Source organism: Hyperolius riggenbachi, chromosome 2 (assembly GCF_040937935.1).
Source record: "Hyperolius riggenbachi isolate aHypRig1 chromosome 2, aHypRig1.pri, whole genome shotgun sequence".
In the NCBI taxonomy this organism is placed as follows: Eukaryota; Metazoa; Chordata; class Amphibia; order Anura; family Hyperoliidae; genus Hyperolius; species Hyperolius riggenbachi.
This window is the reverse complement of record NC_090647.1, coordinates 251083545-251094118: the sequence shown is the minus strand read 5'-3', so window position 1 is coordinate 251094118 and position 10574 is coordinate 251083545. Positions and strand designations below refer to the sequence as shown.

The 10574-nt window shown below is 44.1% G+C and overlaps 1 protein-coding gene across 2 annotated transcripts in view; it reads left to right on the top strand.

Annotated features, from left to right (window-relative positions):
* Nucleotides 1-10574, top strand: part of SPNS2 (SPNS lysolipid transporter 2, sphingosine-1-phosphate) — a 161334-nt gene that overhangs the window by 72751 nt on the left and 78009 nt on the right. For both annotated transcript variants that reach the window (XM_068268501.1, XM_068268499.1), the window contains exon 2: nucleotides 5619-5684. In XM_068268501.1, the coding sequence (XP_068124602.1) occupies nucleotides 5619-5684 (66 nt within the window). The remainder of the gene's footprint in view (nucleotides 1-5618; nucleotides 5685-10574) is intronic.

The window sequence follows — 10574 nt, the reverse complement described above, 5'->3', positions numbered from 1 at the left end:
CTACCCTGTGTTTTGGCAGCCTCACCTTCTGCTCCTACTGTGTGCCCCTTGTTAACAACCTGTTTTGCCCCTGCCATGTGACTCTATCATGTGACAGGCTACAGGTAACAGGAATCACTTGAACCGTATCAGAAGACAGGATTGATATACGTCAGGTACAGGGACCAAATGACCAGGGGTGTAACTACAGGGGAGCTGCCCCTGTGACCGCAGGAGGCCAAGAGCTGTAAGGGGACCCCAAATACTACTGCACTCCAATAAAGGGGTCCATCCTTCAGATCAGGTGTATATATGGCCATACTTGATATAGGAGTGAAGGTTACAATGGCCACACTTGTTTTATGACCAACGTAAGATGGGCCCCCAGGTTCTGAGGGTCACCTGGTGTAGGCAAGGGAAACGGTGTAAATATTGGGATTTACCATCAAAGTTTTGCTGGGCGGCCATATCATTTGTTGTTTACACCCATACACATGACCAATGAATTGCCAAGGAAAGGATGCAGGTAAACCGGTAACCACGAAACGTCCACGGTCAGCCGATCGGCGGACCTAGGTGTTTAAGTGGTTTTACATGGAAACGGCCGCTCGTACTAGTGGCCTTTCCATGTCAGTTCACGGAGGGTGTCTCCGTGAACTGCCTGCGAGCCTCTGATTGCGGCTCGCAGGCGAAATGTAAACACGCGGGGAAGAAATCCCTGCTGTTTACATCATACGGCGCTGCTGCTGTAAAGGAGATCGGCGATCCCCGGCCTCTGGTTGGCCGGGGGTTGCTGCAGTCTGATAGGCTGAAGCCTATTAGAGGCGGTGCAGGACGGATCTCCGTCCTGCGCCACCCAGGGGAAAGAGGGGAGGGAGGGAAGGACAGGGAGGCCGAAAATCGCTGCGGAGGGGGGCTTTGAAGAGCCACCCCCCCTGCAAGGCGAAAATAGTCGGCGGCGATCAGACCCCCCCCAGCAGGAAAGTCTGGTCGCCCTGGCTCTATCCTGATCTGTGCTGTGGGCTGGAGAGCCTATGCAGCACAGAGCAGGTAAAAATGGCCTGGTCCTTAAAGGGAACCTAAACTGAGAAGGATATGGATTTTTCCTTTTAAAATAATACCAGTTGCCTGAATCGCCTGCTGATCCTGTGTCTCTAATACTTTTAGCCACAGCCCCTGAACAAGCATGCAGATCAGGTGCTCTGACTGAATTCAGACTGGATTAGCTGCATGCTTGTTTCAGGGTGTGATTCAGCCACTATTGCAGCCACAGAGATCAGCTGGACTGCCAGGCAACTGGTATTGTTTAACAGGAAACATCCATATCACTCTCAGTTAAGGTTCCCTTTAAGTGGGTAATTATACAATATTTAGTGTACACACTCTGCAGCTGGAGGAAGATGAGAATTGGACCGGAGGAAAGGCCAGATAGATTTTTCTACCTCCTCAACATCCACTAATCTCTAAGCATGTCTACTGTGCCTGTTGGCAAATCTAGTCCTAGTTCTCTGCATTCTGTGAATGACTGTGATATTTTGGCACTAAAAATATAGGACATAACTAATATATAGTCTGGAGCTTCAGGAGGCCCTCTAGTGCTGTCATAATGTCATATTAGTACGAAGTCCAAAATAGAAGTCTGTAGTCATGATCATCCAATTTCTTAAAATATATTTTTACTGCTTCACATGAAGCAATGATGGATCTTGTCACACTCTGCAGGCAGATTATGTTCCTCTCGAGACTAAATGGATTCAGTAAAACTCACAAGCTGAAAAGGATACCTGCAGTATACAACAAAGCACCTTAAAGATCAAATGCTGCTTGGACAAAAGAGACTATAGCGATGAATGTATGGAGTTATGATCGAGCGTGATACTGTTATCCCAGCTGCTAAAATGTTTCCTACAATGGGAACTGAAACATAAAGGGACATGATTCATTGAAAGGGGCGATACTGCCCTGCCTATAGAGTATTGGTTTCATCATCTTTTATGTTGTAGAATGTAGATAAAGCATGCCTCTCCTTGTGTGTGAACCCTTGTGTATCTCATGGGAAGCAATATGACAAGTATGTCACTGGTAGTAACTCAGTAACATAAAAGCACTTATTTAAGCACAAAAAATGACAGAGTATGGGACATTTCAACTCAGTGTGTCTTTTATACTGACCTGTCCCCCCCACATACAGATTCTCCCAAAACAAAATTACATTGAAGGATGAACATTAAACTGTTTCAGAAGGAAATTTACAGTGAAAGTGTGTATATTCTCTGTCCCCATTAACCTCTTGAGGACCACAGGTTTACACCCCCCTAGTGACAAGGCCATTTTTTACAATTCTGTACTCTACAGCTTTAACAGTTTATTGTTCGTAACAATACAACTTAGCAGCCAAATTAAGTTTACTGCCTTTTTCTTCCCACCAACAGAGCTTTCTGTTGGTGGGATCTGATTGCTGTTGCGATATATATATATATAATAAAATAGCCTATTTTTTTTCCCTTTCTCCCACTTCCCTCCCCCCGAGATCTATTTATTACGATCACCTCATCAGCCTATGAAAGGGATCAGATTGTGAGCCACTCCAGGGGACAGCAAAATGACAGAGCTTTTCCCCCGTACAGCACTGCGCTAGAGCCCATTATTTGTTTGTACTATGTACAGCGCTACGGAAGATGTTGGCGCTATATAAATAAAAAATAATAATAATAATAGATCGCAACGCTATACAAATGAAAACGGTTTAGTTTTTTTTTTTTACAGCCTGCCAGCTCCGACCGCGACTGGCCGGCTGTTTACAGTTTCCGCTCCATAACTCAGTGGGGAATGGGCACGCATTGCCCGCTAGTCTCCGCCTACAGGCCCTGACTCCAATCAGCAGTCCAGTAGCTGCCACCTTCCCACTGCCGATCGGCGTTAGGTGTTCGGGAGGGGGTTAAGTAGGTTTCTCCTTAATTTTTTTCTATGACACGCGAAGTAAAGGAGGGAATCCCCAAGGTGATGGCATTATAGCAGAACTGGGAAGGGATGGAACCTCAGATTTTTGTTGCTGTCTATGTTCAACATGGAGTAATTTCCCTTCCTGTTTATATCTTTAACATTTTTACATTCCCTAAACAAACTTGAAATTGCATTCAACTTAATAGGAACACTTCTCAGCTATTCCATTTTCTTAACGTGAACCTGAGGTGAGTTGTATGAAGGCTGCCATATTTATTTCCTTTTAAGCAATACCAGTTGCCTGGCTTCCCTGCTGGACCTCTGCCTCTAATACTTTTAGCTATAGACCCTGAACAAGCATGCATCAGATCAGGTGTTTCTGACATTGTCGCCAGATCTGACAACAGTAGCTGCATGCTTGTTTCTGGAGTGATTCAGACACTACTGCAGCTAAATAGACCAGCAGGGCTGCTGACTGGTATCGTTTAAAAGGAAATATAAATGGCAGCCTCTATAATCACTCTCATCTCTGGTTGACGTTAAGGCCTGTTTTACATAGGAATATGAAGGCAGTGAATCCAGTGTCAGTCAGCTGCTCTGGTGTACCTGCCAGATGCTTGCTAGCATTTGGTACAGGCAGTTTGGAGGATCCCTTCTCATGGGGGCCGATTCACAAAGCTTTTCTGTTGAATTACCTGACCTTATTAACTCATAATTTATCTCACCTTAAATGACTTATCATGAATTATCTCTCCTTATTTATAACATGTATTAGCTCTCCTTACAGTTAGGGTGGAAAATAAGTAAGCTTTATTAATCAACCCCATGGAGTCGCATTTAAGCACAATTACAGTCACACTCAGAGGCAAGGCAGTCTTGTGCTGCCAGGTAGCTGCACCGCGTGTCAAACGCTGGCATGCATAGGTTACAAGCATTGCCTTTGGCTGCCAGAAGGCACTCGGCAAAAAGAAGGCTGAACTTGCCCAATGTGCGCACAGTTCGGACTCCTATGTCAAAGAGCCATAATTCTTTCACACTTGCCCAAGATTTACATTTTCCAATTTTAGATGCCTGGTTGGTAGATTATCAATCCATATCAATCAATCAATCATATCGACACAGTTATTTTACGAAGTACATTACAGACAGGCTAATAGTAAAACAATTTCAGAGTGAGACAGAGGGAACAACATTAATGTAACAATTCCTGCAATGCTTTATGAAGTCACCCCTATAAGATACGCTCCATAAATAAATGTTTCATAGAAATATCAGTGTTCCAATTTAATGTTTCCTAAGAAAAATCTATCTGCTGCAGGAAGAAACTTCTATAGCTAATGGAAGGCAGAGCTACAATAGAATCTATCTTACCAATCTTGTTCTCCTTTTCATCATCAGTCATTTGTAATAAAGAAGCTGCATAATGCTCAGCCTGCATGATAAAAGCAGAGGGAAAAGCACTTGCATTTAAGTGCAGTGATCTACTCTCCGGCCATAGAAGCAAATCCACTTAAGATGAAATGCACAGGTTTCCTGGCGCTCTTTGTTGGGCTTGAATGACCTAAATTTGAGAACATTTGGGAAGCATTTGTACTGGTGTCCTGCGGAGATGGTACATTAGGCGTTGCCATGCGTAGACATAGCTGCCCGTGTCTTTATTCTGTTTCCCGCTATTAAACTGTTTCCACATTTCCTCTACTTTTACTAAGTCACTTTTTTTTTTTTTTAACTAAATCCAGAGTAAAGGTAGCCATACATCTAGCGATGATGGGCAGATTTGACCAAGAGACCAATCTCTCTCTAATTTGATTAGAGAGAGATCTGGTGGCAGCTCATACAACGTAAGGCCGATTTCCAATCAATTTCAAGCTGAAATTGATCAGGAATCAGCCTTGTGACGTCGCATCCGCCGCTTCGCCAGCCCTACGCTGTCCTCCTAATGTGCAGTGTACCCCCCTGGTGCCAAGTGCACTATACATTACCTGTCATGGCCGTCGCTAGTCTTCTGCTGTCTCCGGACGCTGTCCTTCATACAAGCACCTCATGTTCTTGCCCATGACTAACGGGGGCGTTTACATGATGTCACACAAGCACCTGCGTTGATTTGACAACCACACGGGGCACATGTTTGGACGGCCACAGCACATGGAACCAGCGGAGGACAAATGGCGGCCATGGACAGGTAATGTATAATGCACAGGGAGGGGGGAGTCGGATACAGTGCACATTAGGCGGTACAGCATCAAGGGTTTCATAGGGTTTGTCGCTCATCCTGTTATCGCTTGCTGCTGTCATCGCACACCCAATCGAGCAAGTTGGTCCTATATCTTGCAGCATGTCCGACCAATTAATGTGACTAATTTCAGCCCGAAATGGGCCGCATTATAGATCGGGCATGCACTTGGCAGCACCGATGTTCATCCATTCCGATTATAATAATCGAATTGGATGGTCGATCGGCTGCCAAGTTGTCTGATATATGTCCACCTTTACTCCTTGAAATTCCAAGTAAATCTTTTTATCTGCTTTAACTTAACCGTGCATGAGCTAAATCACTTCTCAGACATAAGCACACCAAGTATATTCTCAGACCAATCACTGTAAGTGAGATGTATACGGCTTTGGTTGAACAGAATCTCACGCACAAATGTGTATAGAAGGCATGTAAATGAATCCATGTTTTCTGTGCTTTACAGGTGTTCTCCTGGACATTCAGCAACACTTTGGAGTCAAGGACAGTGGGGCTGGTCTTCTACAAACTGGTAAGGATTTTCACTGAAATATCCATAATCTGTTATGCTATATAGAGTACATTTATATTGCATGTCCTAAGCCAGCCATAGACTTAAAGGATCTAACTTGATTGTATATAAAATAAATCCCAGATTGTTCCCTGATTAATAATGCAACTATACTTAAAGGGACTCCGAGCAGTGCAGAAACTATGGAAAGATGCACATCATTTTAAAGCTCTCTTTCTCCTCTTTCCAGTGATATATAAACCACCACCCTACGCCTTTTAGTTTTCGCTATTTTCGCGATTGAAATTGCCACGGCCGCGATTTCGATCGCGAAAATAGAGAAAACTAAAAGGCGTAAGGCAACGATGTAGGTGTCATCAGAAAGAGGAGAAAGAGAGCTTTAAAATGATATCCATCAAGTCATAGTTATATTGTATTACACAGGGCGACTTTTTGTCAAAGTCAGCAGCTGCATTCAGCAGAATGGAGCTGCTGACACTGGGGAAAGTGTCGTCCTGTGTAATACAATATAACTATGGCTTGATGGATATCATTTTAAAGCTCTCTTTCTCCTCTTTCTGACGACACCTAAATCGTTGCCCTACACCTTTTAATTTTCTCTATTTTCGCGGTCGCGGCAATTTCAATCGCGAAAATAGCGAAAACTAAAAGACGTAGGGTGGTGGTTTATATATCATTGGAAAATGGAGAAAGAGAGCTTTAAAATGATATGCATCTTTCCATAGTTTCTGCACTGCTCGGAGTCCCTTTAATTACCAATTTGTCTTCCTGGAGGAGTTATGAGGTCCCCTTGACTGTCAAACACTTGCAGGGCCAACACTGTACAGACATGGTCTTCTGTTGCTATGTAGACAGGAGACAGGAGGGTTGACTGAGCAATGCTTTCTGCTGCCACTGGGCCAAAGTGATCCACCAGGCGAATTGCTGACCGAGGTGAGTTGGGGGCTGCTGCATGCTAGATTCTTGACAGAGGCAGCTGTTGTAGGCAACTTCGGCTGAGTTTCATCTAGTGTGTAGGGGGTTTTACATTTCAAAGCTGCTTTTATTCTGGGTACATCACATCTATTGTTTCTGCACTTTGACAGCTTGCTTATTTCTTGGCCTACAAGCCCACCCATCACTGTCCATTTTGTGTGAAAGTTGTACACTCATATCTGTGATCTTCAGTTTGGGCTGATAATGGTTCTCTGCTTGTACTCTTCTGTTCCTGTCTGCACTCTGGAAGGATGGGGACCATTCACAGGAACGGGGAGAACAATACAGAACAATGTCCATGCCTAAACTGTAAGTCATCATCTTATAGAGTAAACTTTCACTCAAGGATGCATCTTGCATACAGGAATAGGGTCTGAAGAAGGTTTATTATCTTATGCTGGGAATACACGTTTCGTTTTTGCCTTCGTTTAAACCTTCGTTTCGATTGTGCCTTTTGTCCTTTAACCACTTGAGGACCCACCCTTTACCCCCCCTTAAGGACCAGCGCTGTTTTAGCTGATCTGTGCTGGGTGGGCTCTGCAGCCCCCAGCACAGATCAGCGTGCAGGCAGAGAGATCAGATTGCCCCCCTTTTTTCCCCCCTATGGGGATGATGTGCTGGGGGGGTCTGATCTCTCCTGCCTGCTGTGGGTGGCGGGGGGGGGCACCTCAAAGCCCCCCTCCGTGGCGAAATTCCCCCCCTCCCTCTCCTACCTGCTGCCCCCGGGAGATCTGGGCTGCACAGGACGCTATCCGTCCTGTGCAGCCTGTGACAGGACGTCCCCTGTCACATGGCGGCGATCCCCGGCCACTGATTGGCCGGGGATCGCCGATCTGCCTTACGGCGCTGCTGCGCAGCAGCGCCGTACAAATGTAAACAAAGCGGATTATTTCCGCTTGTGTTTACATCTAGCCTGCGAGCCGCCATCGGCGGCCCGCAGGCTATTCACGGAGCCCCCCGCCGTGATTTGACAAGAAGCAGCCGCTCGCGCGAGCGGCTGCTTCTTGATTAATTAAGCTGCAGCTGGCGACGCAGTACTGCGTCGCTGGTCCTGCAGCTGCCACTTTGCCGACGCACGTTATGAGTGTGCGGTCGGCAAGTGGTTAAGATCCCGAAATAATCGATCGTACGGTTAATATCACCACCCACGGTTTCGTTTTTTTTTTCGATTCTGATGGTTTCGTTTTTCCAATGATCGAAGGCTGCAAAGAAACGAAACGTAGTACAGGGACGGACGGCATAAACGAATATATAATCGATCTGAACAGCCATCAAGCCTACCAATGGCTCGATTAGATGGATAAAGAGAGCTAATATCAAACATGTTCGATCACTAGTCGTTCGTTTTTGGGGTCTAATAATCGAAACTATAATGAGATTATGACTATTTTCACATACGTTTTCAACACTCGATTCGTTTACCGAACGAATTGAAGGCTAAAACGAAGGCAAAAACGAAACGTGTATTCCCAGCATTAGGCTGGATTCACACTGCACATTGCATAATACAAATGTCAGGAGTGTGAACTGCAATGGAGACTGGACATAGACTTTAAAGCCTGCATGCAGGGAGTTAGAATATTGCAATCCATTACAATGCATAGATGTGACAGCCTCATAGAATTGTATAGGCAAAGAGGCGATATGCAGAATTATTCTGCAATAGATGTAGTGAGAGGGCCCTTAAACTTTTTTTCTTTTAAAGAGACTCTGTAATAAAAAAAAGTTCCCGGGGGGTACTCTCCTCGGTAGGGGGAAGCCTCTGCATCCTATCGAGGCTTCCTTCGTCCTCCTCCGTCCCACTGTGGTCTCACTGCAGCCCACTGAACGCACAGCCGACAAATTGTCAGGCTGTGCAATAGTACCCCCCAGGGGAATTTTTTAATGTTACAGATCCTCTTTAAGTTAGCCAATAAATGGTATCATCCTTATTCAAAACTTCTTACTCAAGGTTGCAGTTTAGCAGTGTGGTATACACTGTGCAGTCTGCCTTGGAAGAGAAGCATTCAGACAGGTGATCCTTGTATCTCTTCAGAGTAGAGCTACATATATACACTAGATTGAACTCAACAGGGGTAAAGTAAAGACCACCTCAGGCGAAAGTCTAGAGTTTGTACAGGAGTAGGGATGATCAATAAGATGCAAATACATCCAAAATTGTGCACATTTTTATGCAAATATGTGCAGCTTGAAGAGGACCGATCTTTTTAAACCTGGGTTTAAATTGATTGGTTCATGTTCAAACTATATATTTGCATAAAAATTTGCAGAAATGTGCATCAACTCAGAAGAATTTGCAAATCTTTGATCATCCCTATACAGGAGTCCCCTGACGTCGGGCAAAAGATTTGGCTAGAAAGATTTTTAGAGACACCCAAGTGGCCCCTGAGTGCATTGTTCTCCAACTTACCCCGGCCTCTGAGACCAGCTCCATCATACGCCATGCGGTGTCCCCTCCTCCTCCCTCCATAGTAGCACACACGCGTCACTAGCCTCTAGGCTGGCAACACCTGTGTATAGCCTTGGCCTCGAACTGCAGCCTGAGTCCTGATTCCTGCCGGGCAACAGTCCTCGTAAGTGTGTGTATGAGGTTTAGCAGAATAGTATTGCTAAATAGTTGCATATTTGATCGAGGAATAATTTGGGACTATTTATTTCATTTGCATTAGAGGTACACTTCTCATTTAAAAAGCTACTTGCATATGCATACACGGTTTAGTTATCCTTAGGCTTTACTATCAGCAAGTCATATGCTTAGTTCAGTCTTTTATTCCTTGTATGCTTCGAAATATCTGTCAGTGGTGCCTACAGCTACTGATACATGTGAGACTGTCACATGGTCCTAGTGCCTAAAGTTTTACATACATATTTATGTAATGAGGGGATCAGACTTATGATCATACATTTAACTTTGATATGCCGCATGAAGGGGAATTGCTTTTATCTGCTCTTTTCCATAATCTCTGTTATAGATCAATCTGAGTAGTAGTGGTTAATGTAGGTTTAGTGCCATACTGATTGTATGGGTTATATATATTTAGACAGCTGCATATTCTATTCCAGGGGTACCAGGATGCCCAGCTTTTTGGTGTCTACCTGCTTCTGTAATATATAACAGTGATTGTGAATTGCTGCATGTAATACAAAGATATACCAGTATTGGAGCAATCAAAAACAAGCATGGAATGCTTTGATCACTATTGGCTAATGCCCTTTGCATATTATTTTTAGCTGTTTCCACTGGCTTATTAAAAAAGCCTAAAGAGTAGCTTTATAGGCAACATAAAGAGGAGGCAAACGTGCCCAACCCTAGGGTTAAACATTCCTTATTCCTTCAGATGCTTTAGCCCAAACAGTTTGGTAAGACTAAACAAGCACTGCAGACAGTGCGGTCTTCACACACATGGGATCTTCCAGAGGGGACCTGCTGCTGGGCTTTCACATTACAGAAATAACACATCTGGTGCTTCCTCATAAGCAAAGATACATAGTACAAGCTAAAATACACAGTGTAAATACCAAGCAGAACACTTCATACCAGTGCTCCTATTAATATGTTCTTAACTCTTTTGCATGCTGTGGAAATGGTAACATGAACCAGATACATTTTGCCTTTTCTCAACTTAGTAAGAATATTTCCCTTAAGTGGTATAAAACTCTGACATAACATTCAATAAAAATGTGTGTTCCTACATTTTATCACCCATACACTTATCATATTTGCTTTTGTGCACAATATTGTCCATTTACTAATTACAGGTTCCCAAAGTACGGTTTATCTGCTCTGAAAGCTGCCATTGCATTTTATTCAGTTGCTATAATTCGATAGTAACATTTTCTTCTAGTGCGCTCTTCTGACCTGTCTGCATGCTTGAAGCAGAGAGAGATCATTTTCAGCTCGGCTTGGAATGCAGC